Raw genomic sequence first — 14,365 nt, 5'->3', positions numbered from 1 at the left:
TGTGGAACTGAAAACCACAGCCACAGAAAGAGAAAATGAAAAAGCAGAGGACTTTATACCAGATGAAGGGACAGGATAAAACCCCAGAAAAAGAACTAAATGAAAAGGAGATAGGCAGCCTTCCAGAAAAAGAATTCAGAATAATGATGGTGAAGATGATTCAGGACTTTGAAAAAAGACTGGATGCAAAGATCAAAAAGTTTACCAAAGACCTAGAAGAATTAAAGAGCAAACAGAGATATGCAACACAATAACTGAAATGAAAAATACACTAGAAGGAACCAATAGCAGATTAACTGAGGCAGAAGGGAGAATAAGTAACCTGGAAGACAGAATGGTGATAATCACTGATGCAGAAAAGAATAAGGAAAAAAGAATGAAAAGAACTGAAGACAGCCTAAGAGACCTCTGGGACAATGTTAAACGCACCAACATTCGCATTATAGGGGTCCCAGAAGGAGAAGAGAGAAAGAAAGGACCCCAGAAAATTCTGGAAGAGATTATAGTTGAAAACTTCCCTAACATGGGAAAGGAAATAGCTACCCAAGTCCAGGAAGCGCAGAGAGTCCCAGGCAGGAGAAACACACCAAGACATACAGTAGTCAAACTGACAAAAATTAAAGACAGAGAAAAGTTATTAAAAGCAACAAAGGAAAAATGACAACATACAAGGGAACTCCCATAAGGGTAACAGCTTATTTCTCAGCAGAAACTCTGCAAGCCAGAAGGGAGTGGCTCGATATATTTACAATGATGAAAGGGAAGAACCTACAACCAAGAATACTCTACCCAGCAAGGATCTCATTCAGATCTGACAGAGAAATCAAAAGCTTTACAGACAAGCAACAGCTAAGAGAATTCAGCACCACCAAACCAGCCCTACAGCAAACGCTAAAGGAACTTCTCTAAGGGGGAAACAGAAGAAAAGGACCTATGAAACAAAAACAAAACAATTAAGAAAATGGTAATAGGAACATACATATTGATAATTACCTTGAATGTAAATGGACTAAATGCACCAACCAAAAGACACAGACTGGCTGAATGGATACAAAAACAAGACCCACGTATATGCTGTCTCCAAGAGACCCACTTCAGACCCAGGGACACATACAGACGGAAAGTGAGGGGATGGAAAAAGATATTCCATGCAAATGGAAATCAAAAGAAAGCTGGAGTAGCAATACTCATATCAGGTAAAATAGACTTTAAAATAAAAAATGTTACAAGAGACAAGAAAGGACATTACATAAAGATCAAGGGATCCATCCAAGAAGAGGAGATAACAATTATAAATATATATGCACCCAATATAGGAGCACCTCAATACATAAGGCAAATGCTAACAACTATGAAAGAGGAAATGCAAGGCAGAAATAGAGATGAAGATGTAGAGAACAAACATGGACACCAGGTGGGGAAAGCTGGGAGGGTTGGGGGGGGAATGAATCGGGAGATTGGGATACCAAATTGTACACGCTAAATACATGCTGTTTATTGTCTGTTAACTGTATCTAAATAAAAGTTCTTAGAAAAAAAAAAAAAAAGAATGGAGGCTGGGAAGCAGCGAGACCTGGCCCCTTTCACCGAGCTTCCCTCTGTGAGAGCAGTGCTTGAGGTTCATGGGGAATCAGCTTGGCCTCCAGAAAATTCCACTCCTTTTATTATTCCTTTCTAGTCTTTAAGATGACATACAAATTACAGTAAGCAATAAAAACCATTTCAAAAGGCACAGGGGAAGAGAGTGACCTGAGGCCGAGGCTGGAGCTGACATATGCCCTGGGCACCCCAGCCAGCGGTCAGCTAGCAGCCCACCCACGGACCCCTCGGGGCAGGGTCTGGAGCTGCCCCTACCCCCACAGGGGAGCGAGGCACACTCAGCACAAAGCAGGTGAAGACCCTGGGCTCACGGGGGGACAGCCTGGCATACCTGCCAGGTCGCCTGCAGACCAGCCTCAGGGGTCAGGGGGTGACCATCAGCCTTTCTGCGCCTTAAGAACAAAGTGCAACATGAAACACCACAACCCTCCCGACAGATGAGTAGGTCCCAGGGGTGCAGACCCAGGGGAGAGGCTGCCCCGGAAGACACGAGAAGCAGCCTCTGCCGGCTGTGCGCTCCCCTACCCCCCACACCTGTGGGCCTGGCACCCAGTCGAGATGCCGAGCATGTGTCACCGTGGGGTTTGGAGATCACAGCTTCTGTGTGTGGTACGTGGTCCTTTGGGTGACTGACCTTGGCACCAACTGCACTAACCAGACATCAGTGGTGTGTTTTACTTTTTAAATCTCACAACCATCCGACTGGGAGACCAAGAGTGTGCAGAGCAGAGCACCAGCACGGAAGCAGCTGGACTCACAGGCCCACTGAGCCTCTGAGACTTGAAGCAGCATTTGCTGTGAAGCAGGGTAAAGGCTGAAGTATTTACTCTGGTTTTGTACGACACGCACAGAGAACATCCATAAAGCATTAAAGTTTGGGGTAACAATACCCGTGGCTGGTGACGGCCTCTCAACAGTGGCCCAGGGGTCAGAGCTAAGTCAGCACCCGGGACCCCCATAGTCCCCCGGAATCCCGGCTGCTCCTGCAGCCGCACAGGAGGGGGGCGTCCTGTTTCCCAGATCTCAGCGAGCAGCTCCTCCTCGAGGCCGCAGGGAGCTGAGTCACTGGCAAGTGGAAGAGGACAGAGGGACAGCAGAGCTGGTCTGGAAGCGGGGTGCAGCTGGAGGGCCGTCAGACTCCACCCTGGGCCAGACATCCGGGACGCAGCGCCCATCGTGATCCAAGTTCCCCGGTTGACCGGGAGCACCGTGGCCTTAATGGGGCTCAGGGCTCTTCCAGGGCCCCGGGCAGCTGTTTGATCTGGCGGCCTGGGACCACCCGCAGGGCGCCCCCTGCGGCCTGGTGCAGCTGGGTCTCCAGGGCGCTGCGGAGGTCGTTGACCTGAACGTCGGGCAGAGGGTTGAAGCTGATGATGACCCCGTCCTTTGGGGCTGGCCCCGCCTCTGCAGGAGGAGCCACGTCCCGCCGTCTCCTCCGAAGGTCGGAGCCGGCCTGGACTTTCAGGTCCCGGTTGGGTTTGGCGTTGTCCGGCTTCTGATCCCCTGGCACGGCCAATTTGGGCCCGAGCTCAGGGTCCGGCCTCTGCTTGGGCTCTTGGACAGCAGTGTCCTCCCCAGGAGCGGGCACGTGCTCCTTTCTCATCTCCTCATGGCCACCCTGCTGCCCGCCGGCAGAGACGGCCCGGTGTTCTGGCTGATGTAACATGGCCTGGGCCCGAGGGTCTGCTCCCCCTAGCCTGCTCGACAGGCCTCCAGGTGCCCGGTCTCGGCTCCCTTGCTGGGACTTTACCTGAGGGGCCCCGATCGCTGCCCCCACCCCCAGCACGCCTGCCTCCTGAGCGTCTGCACCAGGGGCTGCCGCCTCTTTTCCAGATTTCTTCCTTTCGTGGGAGCCTCCACCAAAAACGTTCTGCCTCTGCTCAGGGATGTCCCCAGCACCGTGCTGCTCTGGGCTTGCGGGCGCCTTGGCGGGGTCCAGCATGGGGACCAGCTCCTGCACGCCAGCGCCCACGGCCTCGGGCACAGCGCCCCGCCGGCCTTCCCTTCGCTCGGCCTCGGCTGCCCGGGGCTCTAGGTCAGCACCGCCAGGAGGTACAGCTGGGGCTCTACCCACGGCCCCCTCGGGCTTCTCCAGGGAGCGTTGGCTGTGCCCCTGGGGTGGAGCCGGGGGACGACCAGGAGCATCGGGCACAGCTTCCAAAGGCTGTGGGGGGGGACGGTCCGCCATCCCCACGTCATGGGCCTCCTGCTCCTTGCCTCTGGGCCCGGCCACCCCCAGCTCAGGCTGCACATCCGCTGCAAATGAAGTCAGTCACCATTTAGCCACAGAAATGAGCAGAAGCTACCGACGCAGCTTGCCAGCAATCAAAGAATATGAACCACGTCCTAAATTTGCCCAGCAGGACTCTCGGCCACGGAGCCACAGACCCAACCGTGCAGGGACCCCAGGAGACTCTGGCATTTGTGCATTAAGTGACAACCCCTCTTCCCCGAGTGGGCGCAGCAACTGTCCCTGGCGCTGCAGGCCCAGCCCCCTCCCCCACCCCCTCCTTCCCCCAGACTTGCCATCCTCGCCATCCTGGCCGTCCTGCCTCTGCTGGTGGATCTCCTTATGCTGCTCTTCGATCACCGCAAGCAGTTTCTCCTGCTGGTCCAGGAGGCGCTTCTGCTGCACCTGCTGTTCCTTAATCACTTGCAACAGAACGGCGTGGTCCAGCATCTCCGCCCGGCCAGCTTCTGGTATTTGGAAAACACGCAGTCAGAGCCCGTGGGCTGCCAAGGCATTCTGCTGGGCTGAGGGTAGCATGATGCCCTCAGCAATGCCAAGGTGGCCTGTGGGCCCCTCCCCAGGACGCCCCCTGGGCGCCCCTCTCCACCCGGCTGAGCTGGTGCCCAGGCCGCCCAGGGGCACAGCCATGACCTCTCCGGTGACCAGACACCCTTCCAACTGCTTTGCTCCCACCGTGGCTCACAGGTTATGAGAGCCAAAAGGGAGGTCACACGCCATAACCGCAATGACGGGGATCTAGGCGGGGTGACCTGAACTATGAACTATCCTAAAAGGAACCCTGGTACTTTAAGAAAGTTTCCTCCAAGATGAGAATTTTAAAAACAAACACAACCATCTTCCTCTTTGGCAGAGACAAGAGCTGGGACCTCAGTGAGGTGGAGGCTGTGGCAGTGCTCCCGCCGGCCCCACCTCTCCCAGGAAGCTGGCTGCAGCGGGCACGGGAGGAGCACCAGGTGAGCTGGGGGCAGGAGGGCCCCCCGCAGACCGTGGACTGAGAGGAGGCCCCGAGGCTGGACACCTTGGGTGTGGGGAGCTCACACTGCACTGCAAACGCCTCTGCGCTGGGTCAGCTCTTTACAGCCAGCAGTCTGGGTTTAAGTACCTTTTACAACACATATGTCTTTAAACAGGAAGCTCTGAAAGATGATGTAACTGTACAGGCTGTCAGATGTAAAAGCTCAAATCCAAAGAAAGAAGAACATTTTGTGAGCGAGGAGAGCTAACACCCCAGCGAGGGCCCTGCATGCTGGGCACACACAGATGTGCTGGCCTGTTCTCCCCAATGGTGACCTGTGCCCCTCCAGAACAAGGCGGGGTTGGCCTTCTCCCAGGGACTACCATGGCTTCCTCCCCAGAGGCCAGTGCCAGGACACGCAGGTGGGCGGGCCCATGAGGAATATGCTGAGGCCGACCGCAGACAGGACGGGCCCCTTGGCCAGCCCAGGTGCTCCAGCCCCCCGCTCCCCACACATCTAGATATCCTCAAGTGACCAAGATGCCTGTCTGTGAAAGCCCACGTTCCGTGGATTGGCTCAGGGCTCTGCACACTCCCTTTAGACAAGGGAAGTGCACAGCACCATCCCACAGGGTTCTAGACCAGCTCCTTCGGCCATGGCCATGCTGTCACCCTGGGTACCCATGGCTCATGACCACCTAATGGTCCCACGTGCTGCCAATACCACCTGTCCCCAAGGAGGGTTCCTGAGGAGCAGGCCCCTGCCTCACTGGCTCCTTGGAGGACCAGACTGGACTGAGGCTGGAGGAGGGGGCAAGTGCGCCATGTCCAGCCAGAAGCAACAGGGACAGACATGAAGCAGAGTGGAGGTGACAAACTGAGCCCCCCCGCCCCCAGCCAGAGCCCCGCATATGGCTCTGGGTTCCTGCCTGGCCCACCGGGACCACAGCAACCAGGCTCATGGATGGGATGAGAGCTGCACGGATATTAACATACGTGCAGAGCAATTAATACCAGGCCATGCACATGGCGGAAGTCACACGCAGGCCCCGCCCCATCTCTGGGGGCCCAGGCGCTCACAGGCTGCACCTGGCTGTCCTCTGGTGACAGTGGAGCCCCAGCAGGGCTAAGAGGGACCAGGGCGTCTGTACAAGAAGGGAGTGGGTTGGGGCATCAAGGGGACCCTACCTGAGGGGCGGTGGCTGAGCCAGGGTCGGGGGCAGACCATGTGTGGCTCCTGGGCTCTGCCTCACGTGCCCCATGCAAGGTGCTACCGGACGTGGGACCCGCACCGTCTGCTCTCGCATCTTTAAACCCCCACAGACACCTTCACTGTGATGCTCCTCCCGACTCCTACCTGCCACCATCTTTCTGATTTCAGCTGCGTATCCCATTGGGAGGCGTTTGGAGAAAGGCAGAATAGGAAACCATGAAAGTTCTTTTCAGAAAAGAAAAAGTCAAAGAATCAAACAGGCTTAGATAACAGATTATAAGGACCGGGACCGCTAAACAGACTGAAACCAAAGACAAAGTAACAAGCGGGATTCCTACGGCTCCCAAGCTGCAGGAAATCCCAGGACCCTCGGCTCTGTCTTCCTGGCCTCAGTGTGCAGAGGACTGGCCCGCATCCCTGCCCAGTGTTCTGGGCCGGCTATCCCGAGGCTGCAGGATCCGCTGGGAAGCAGCTCCTGGGGCAGCGAGGCACGAAGATCCCATGAACCCACCCAAGTCTGCTGTACCACGATCCCCACTCGCAGACCCAGATTCCCAGAGCACAGGGTAAAACACCCAGGGGCTACTCTGGACACTGCTACCAAATATGGGGACACCATGGGGACTTAGATTGGGCGGGGACCAAAGAAACCAGGATGGGTGATCATTTGCTGGGACGGCTGCCAACGCCTCTAATGCAGGCGCAGTGCCCCACCAGGTGGGGCCACGAGGAGGGGGCATCAAAAGCCAAGAGTTGGGAGCACCCCAAAATGGGCACGAAGGTCTGGAGAAGGATGCAGAGCAAGTTCTGTTCACTGGAGAGAAAAGATAAGATGAGCTTTCACGTTGGGACAGGTGCTGGGTCTTCACTGCAGATGGACAGAAATATCCCACCCTCTCCCCGACCCCTGCCCTAACTAAGACGAAGGGGCGGGAGCCACTGCTGGGGTGGGGGCAGCTAAGACACCAGTGAGTCACCGGCTCTCCCACCCTCACTAAAGCCCCCACACCTGGTGACTCCTGGAAATATTAACATATCTATTTTGAAATGAGATACAAATGGTAACAGAAAATCACATGACAGTGAGTTTTTTTTTTAAAGGGAAGAGAAAAAAGACATAAAAAACGTTCCCAGGGAGGAGAAAAGGCTGTTCGTGGGTAGAGGAGCTATTTAAGAGCTTTCCTCAGCAGGAAACTGGCAAGTGCAGAGGCTGCGGCCCTGGGAAGGCCCCCAAAACGACGGGCACCTGTGGCTCCTTGCCCACCTCAGTCCACTTCTGGAAGGGAGGGGCAGGTGTCTCCAGGTCCCCGGAGGATGCAGGGAGAAAGCGAAGGTCTTACCCTCCAGCTTGCTGCCGGCGTGGTCCCCGCCCTGTCCCTCCTCGGTCCTCTGCTCTCGAGGCTCTGCCTGCGGCGCAGCCCCCGGGCCTGGCTTCTCCTCGGGGAGGGGAGCCTTCCCACCTGCACACACGGCAAAAACTTAGGACGTTTGCAGAAAACTCAGAAGAAGGTAGCGGAGAGACAAGAGAAGGAGGCACAAGTTTCTTAAAATCACCTCCACGTCACTCGTCCCTCCCCTGTAGCACAGTGTATATTCAACCTGATGAGTTACCAGGGAGGTAATAAAAAATATTTAGCATCTCATAGGCTGGCGACAGAGAGCCAGGGTTAACTACCTTCGCCAATTAACATGCAGGGACCGTCCTCAGCAGCTCTGAGACGGCACTTAACAATGCACCACCCGTCAGGCCAGCGCTATGCCCCGTGAGCGCCCAGACACGCAGGAGTAGCTCGGCACCTGACGTTTACGGGTCTGGCAAACAAGTATGTGACAGATATCAGAGTAGCTGCCAAGCCCTCGACAGCTGCAGAAGGGCTGCTACATGCACATGCTGATCTCGCGAGAAAAGAAAGGCAGTGTGACAGAAGTGAGGATGGTCGGTTTCTCCTGCCCCTTCCCCAGCCTCTCCCGGGCCCCACATGGAAAGGGCCCACACCCACCAGGCTCGTTCTTCTCTGCCGGCTTGCCCACAGCCCCCGCGGCATGGCCAGGCAGCAGGGCACCGTCTGCTCTGGCCCCTGCACCTGCCTGCAGGACACCCTGGCCCTCGGGGAGCACCGCCTGGGGCCCTGGATGCACAGCCCTGTTGCCCGGCCCCAGGTCCTCCTTCACAGGCTCAATGGCTGGCTGACCATTTTCTTCTGGAACCTTCTGGGGATCTTTAGGAAGACCACCCACTGCCTCCAAAGCCTGGTCCTGTCTGGGTCTCTCTCGTTCTGAATCCAGCAGGGGCAGTGCCATCTGACCCTTGCCCCCCAGGGCCCTTTCATCCACACGTTTGGATGGATGCTCCTTCTCCAGTCCTTCTCGGTCTTGACCTTCATCCACCACCACCTTGTCGTGAGGGATGGGAGGTTCGTGGCGGTGGGCCTCGCCCAGAGGTACTGCAACTCCTGGAAGGAGATGGACGATGTGGGGGAATGGGCGGGGGTGGGGTAGGGTGGGTGGGGAGGGGTGGGGGGTGGCCTGGCCTTCCCTCCCAGGGCGGCCTTCCCTCTCCAGGCCTGTGAACTGAGCTCTTGTCTCGACCAACCGCACGGACCGCTGTCCAGCTGACTTCCCTCTCCCGTGGACACCGCCCCCAACCCCCCACCCCCATCCAGGCAGTCACAGCACCTTGCCCAGGGCGATCCAGCTGTGCCTCCTCCTGTTTCTCCTTGGCGTCTTCCCTTGGGGGCACATTCACAGGGCCCTTAATCTGGGCCTGCTCTACCTCATCTTTCTCATTCGGCACCTTCGGCTTATCTCGGCTGTCCTCGGCCACTTCCACAATTGGATTCTGGCCTGTAAGCACGGCACAGATAATTGAGCGGTGTTTCCACATGGCTACGCCGCCAATCAACACGCCAATCAACACGGCAACTGGGCGGGTTTCCCTGGATTGTAATCACATTTCCCAGTCGAATGGCAGAGCCTAAGCAGTTATTTTTTTTCCTGTTCGATCATTAGCAGCTAAGTAGCACAGAAAACTGTCATTTTTCATGTGTATTCATAACAAAAATACGTCAAGATGCAATTTACACCTAACTGGGTGCAGAAGAGCAACACTGCGCATAAGCCTGGCCACCACCACCAGGTGGCAGCACGAACCCACCATTTGCAGCCTGGGGACCCCCCCCCCCCCCCCCCGCCCCGCCCAAGCCAACCAACCTCTTGCTGCAGGCCAAGGGGGAAGGGGAGGATAAGAGAAGCTTAAGGAAAATGCCTGAGGGAGGCTGATTTGCAATTCTGTCAACTTTTTGCTGCAGAAGTGAAAATTCCCATCAAAAGGAAGGTGAGAAAGAGGCACAGCACACAAAGCTGGACCCTCTAGCCTCCCACTTCCGGCCTCCCACAGGTGCCCGTATCCCACAGGCCTCCTCATCCTCCAGCAGGTCCAAGACCTCCCCCACACGGTCACCGCAGGTCCCTGGGGAGAGGTGCATGAAGATGGCCCGCAGAATGGGGCCAAAATGGAGCCTATTAGGAAACTCTCTCCATTAACAAAACCACTTTCTACCTGTTAGGCCAACGTGGCAGAAACTAAAAAAACTATCTGGGGAAAAAACACGTTTAAAAAGTCATTTCATCCCAGAGGCCGGAAGCAACCTCTTTACCCCTCTAAGGCACAAGCTGCCTGCAAAAGGGGAGGTGGAATCCCCCGCAGTGGCAAACCCGAAAGGGACTCTGGGGGGGATTCATGACAGTCCTCTTCAGGTGGGCCTGCTCCCTCCCCCAAAGGAGGAGACGGGACCTGGGCCAACCTGCCGTGCTGGTGGGAGCGTCTTAGTAGCTGAGGTTTAGTGTCCCAACTGGAGAGGGGATTGTGCTGGGCAAGAGCCAGACTCGGGACCCCACAGTTCAATCAAGAAGCTGATTCAAGGACTTTTTAGGTGGCGCAGTGGTTAAGAATCTGCCTGCCAATGCAGGGGACACAGGTTCGATCCCTGCTCCAGGAAGATTCCACATGCCACGGAGCAACTAAGCCCGTGTGCCACAACTATTGAGCCTGAGCTTTAGAGCCCAAGAGCCACAACTACTGAGCCCATGTGCTACAACTACTGAAGCCCATGCGCCTAGAGCCCGCTTTCCGCAACAAGAAAAGTCACGGCAATGAGGAGTCCACGCACCACAGTGAAGAGTAGCCCCCGCTCACCACAACTAGAGAAAGCCCATGTACAGCAACGAAGACCCAGCACAGCCAATAAATAAATAAATTAATTAATTTAAAAAAAAAAGAAAGAAAGAAGCTGATTCTAATAAGCCTGTGGCGCCTCCGCCACGCCACAGTTAACACCCCCGTCCCAGCCCACACAGGCCCCTGTGCTCAGAATCAAGAGGTGTGGGTCCAGTGGATTACAAAGCTCAGAAAGAGGGCCAGGAAGGGAAGGAAGAACACAACAAAACAAAGACCATCATCATGTCATAGGACCAAGTCACTTTCTCAGCAGGGAACAAAAATCCATCCGTCATCAGGCAAAGGAATGACCTGGAGACTCAGGTGTGCGAGGGGCACAGGGCGCAGGGCGCGGCCACCCTGCCTGCAGAGGGCTGGGCTTTTGGCACTTCGCAACTGTCCTCGGCAATGGATGTTTTCTTAAACAGAGCTCCTCGAGGGGACAGTCTGCCAGCAATGCCTCTGGGCCTCAGTAAAACTAACACAAAACTTCCCAATTAGCAACTGAAAAACAGCCCGCGCTCCAAGGCTTGTGGCTTGGCTCTAGAAGGAGGCGCCCGCAGTGGCGCGGACGGGAAATTGTCCGTGTAGTCACCCCAGGGAAGGACGAAGGCCAAAGGCCGGGCAACAGCAGGATGAGCGGCTGGGCCAGAGGCGCTGCCGGGCTCTCCTCCCAGAGGCAGCCGTGGGTTGGCAGGGACTGGCCAGCAGAGGGCGCTCCAGCCTGGATGGGCCTCCTCTGGCCTCAAGGTCATGGCCTCCGCTCCCCAAAGCAGAAACCACGAGGGATATGCCATGACTGCTTCGTTCTGACGGGTGGTGGAGCGTCCGACCTGCTCAGCCTCATCCACACTCAGACCCTGCTGTCGGTGCTTCTGGCCAGGAGCTCCAAGACAGGCCATCGGACAGTCAGGCGTCAGACTCTCCTTCCCGCATCCAGTGCAGGCGCCAGGTGATTCTGTAACTGGCTCGGGGAGATGGAGGACCGAAGGCCATAGACACCCGCAATTCGTTCTAAAATCGGGGGACGTGCGGCAGTTTGCAGGTGCGACATCTACAGTAGGTCTGTCCATGGCAACGAGAGTCTGCCTGCGAGGCTGGTTCCACCTTGGAAGACAGGGTCGGGGCTGGGGGCTCTTCTTTGCCAACTCTCCTCTGCAGGACCCCATTCTGAGTCCGGGGGCGTCTCTCTCTGTATCTTGTGATCAGTAAAGATGGAAGCAGTCCTCTCTGACTGCCAAGCATAAAAATAAAGTGACTTTCAAAATCACACCTGAGTCCCGCAGAATGAGTCCCTGTTGACTGGAGGGGAAACCCACATTCAGGAGACGCACAGGACCCCGGGGCCGTACAGAGAGCAGGAGTGGCCGCCAATGTTCCCTTAAAAGGCCAGGCGCTGCTTTAAAGAAACTTTCCAGACAACCTTCGAAGCAACCGCCTTGCTGCTGCCGTAAGAAGGTTTTACTTGTTAACCCCCACTCTTTTTGACTTAGGCAGCAAGGGAAACGCTATTACACTCTTATGAATGTTCAGGAATCCCAATGGGTCCTTGGACCCAAAGTCCTCGCTGGGTAGCCCGGTGGCCCCGTCTGGCTCACCATCACGGCTCTTCTGCAGACAGGTGCGTTTGCCCACGGGCAGCAGGTGGAGGGGGCATGGGCCGGTCACTCGGGGCTGGACACGGGAGGCAGTGCCCCTCCCACCCCCGAGGAGTCCTTCCAGATTCGGCTGCAGCTGATGTGGTTATCTTAGCACCGGTGAAATGAGCTCACAGCCGTGTCCTGACGAACGGGCAGAAAAACTGAACAGAAATCACGCAGCACAGCGGTCTTAACAGCCCCTTCTCTGCAGGGCACAGGGAGGGCTGTGAGTTGGGCCTCCCCATGGGCAAGCCAGCATCTGCTGCAGGAGTTCGGACGCTTTCCCGTCTGCGTGCTCCAGCAGCTGGCGCAGCAGCAGAAAGGACGCATCCTCAGAAGAGCAATTAGATAGGGCTGGGGGCAAGGGGGGAGAGCTCCCACTCAGGCCTGTGATCACCCTCTGCCACCTGTGTCCCCACACAAACAGGTTGTTGCCCACAGGCCCCGTCCTGGCCCTTCCTCTTCTTTCCCACCCAGCAGAAGCAGGGCCGAGTCACCGCTGGGGAGAGAGACAAGCTGTACAAGCTGTGGCCAAGGTGGCCCCAACACCAAGAGAAGCTGCGGGCTGGGAGGGAGAGAAAGAAAGGGGACAAGGCCATGTTCAAAGGAGGAGCTGAGAGTATTACAAACTCTGAACCCACCCGCCAGACCCCCGAGGGGGCCATCAGCCTTAGGTGAGCGGCCTCGTAGCCTTTCCTAAAGGGCCCGGCCACCTGTTCTGTCCACACCAAGTGTGTCCTGGGCTCTGCACTTTCCGAGAGTGCCAGGCTGGGGGTGGCCAGTCCCACATGTCCCCAGGAGGGCAGGGCTCCCCCAGTCTCAAGGCCAACTTGCGCTCTGAGGAAAGTTGGTACTGTTCGGTCTCTTCGACATCAAACAGGCCAATAAACCCGCCTCACACGCTGATGGGCAGACGTCTGCAGGGCACGCGGCCAAGGCCCCACGGGCCCCACTCTGCTTCAACGAGGCAACCCATCAATGACGGGGAGGCCGGGGGTGAGAAACACGGAGACTGAGTTAAACAAACGGCATGTGGTTCTGAGAGGGGCCATGTGTTTGTTACAGACTCGTGGAAGAAATGGAAACCAGATGTGGCTGCGGCAGCTCCAGGTGAGCCCGGGGCCCGCCTCCACGACAGGATGCAGCTGCTCGCACCGGCCATGGGCTGGAGGCCGCATAGCGCCGTGGGGACAGGCAGCCCGGGGCCGATTACAGCAACCGATGCCGAGAAGCCCACTACTGGGCAGGCCCACAGCCAGCTGAGGGTCTGAGTCTAGTTCTGCTGGGGGTGTCCCCAAAGCACACGGGGCCAGGACACCCGGGGCTGCCAACAGGGGTGGAGAAGTGACATCTACTTCCCTCTTTAAGGAGACGTTTTTCCCGTCCAAATTACTTAATCCATGCAGCTTGCCGCGGGATGCCCAGGCAGCTTCTGACCACTCGGATTAACCTCTCTGCTGAGCCCTGCTGTTCACAGGGGTCCTCTTTGCAGGGGACCCGCCAAAGGGGGAGTCTTCTCGCTGGCCCTTGCCATCCCAGGAAAGCAGGAGAGCATGCCCAGCTACTCTGGGCTCAGGGCTTCCTAAAAAGAGCCCCAGGATAGACTGTTATCCTGCAGGAAGTTGATGTGGGGCACGGGCACTGCAGGGGCTTTCCGAGCACAGGGAGGTAAGGCTGGAACAGAGACAGCGACACATCCAAGAGCCCCGTGCTTCTGGCTGCGGGCAGCCCGGCCCTGCAAGCACCTGGCATGCTTGCCTCCCTGGACAGCCCTTGAGAGCTTTCCTTTTGTCAGTCACAGTAGGTGGAGAGACCAGGGCTTCCACCTGGGCTTCTTAGCCATCACCACCCAAAGGGACCTGGAATCCACAAGCACCCAGCACTGCTCCCGCAGAAGGGAATACCAGCCAGGCAGCCTGGGGAATCTCAATCCAAGCCAGGGGTCTCTTTGCAGGGGAGGTGAGCAGACATGCACACACCATCAGTATGAATACACAAAACCCAGCCATTGTCAGGGCGGAAGCCCCCAGGATGAATGTTATTGTAGACAGCACCACCCACCAGCACCTGAGCCCGACGCCACTCGCAGCTGCTAGAAGGGGATAGGCCAGATGGAGGGAGCCCTCCCTGCACCCCTCCTATCTAGGCCTGGGAAGTCCACAGGCTCCAAGACACCTCTTCTCTCCCAATGCCCCCAGATGCAACGGAGCTCCTGCTGTACCCTAGAAAGCCACGCTTGGAAAGCACTCTGCACCCCATGGGCCTTGCCACAGATGGGTGACAGGGCCACCACACTGGGGAGCCTTCCGAGGTAGGCCTGCAGCTCATGGGGGAGTGTGGCTCAACCCTCTAGCCACGGGCAGATCGACAAGAAATACAGAAGGTCAAAGAGGAAACAAAGCTGATGGGCATCACTGACATCAGGAAAATCTGGCTTAAAATTTACATCCTCAAAACAAAACAGGCAAACGTGAGTGACACCCACAACGAG

General features: G+C 56.7%; 1 protein-coding gene across 4 annotated transcripts in view; it reads right to left on the bottom strand.

Annotated features, from left to right (window-relative positions):
* Positions 1-2,402: 2,402 nt before the first annotated feature.
* SLC38A10 (solute carrier family 38 member 10) overlaps positions 2,403-14,365 on the bottom strand; it is a 41,347-nt gene continuing 29,384 nt past the window's right edge. For 3 of the 4 annotated variants that reach the window (XM_057713891.1, XM_057713893.1, XM_057713894.1), the window contains 5 exons: positions 8,695-8,862; positions 8,019-8,471; positions 7,359-7,478; positions 4,126-4,296; positions 2,403-3,855 (listed from right to left, as the gene is read on the bottom strand). In XM_057713891.1, the coding sequence (XP_057569874.1) occupies positions 2,825-3,855; positions 4,126-4,296; positions 7,359-7,478; positions 8,019-8,471; positions 8,695-8,862 (1,943 nt within the window). In that variant the 3' untranslated portion in view covers positions 2,403-2,824. The remainder of the gene's footprint in view (positions 3,856-4,125; positions 4,297-7,358; positions 7,479-8,018; positions 8,472-8,694; positions 8,863-14,365) is intronic. The other variant, XM_057713895.1, reaches the window with a different exon arrangement.

Source organism: Hippopotamus amphibius, chromosome 17 (genome assembly GCF_030028045.1).
Source record: "Hippopotamus amphibius kiboko isolate mHipAmp2 chromosome 17, mHipAmp2.hap2, whole genome shotgun sequence".
NCBI lineage: Eukaryota > Metazoa > Chordata > Mammalia > Artiodactyla > Hippopotamidae > Hippopotamus > Hippopotamus amphibius.
This window is presented reverse-complemented; position numbering and strand designations above follow the sequence as displayed.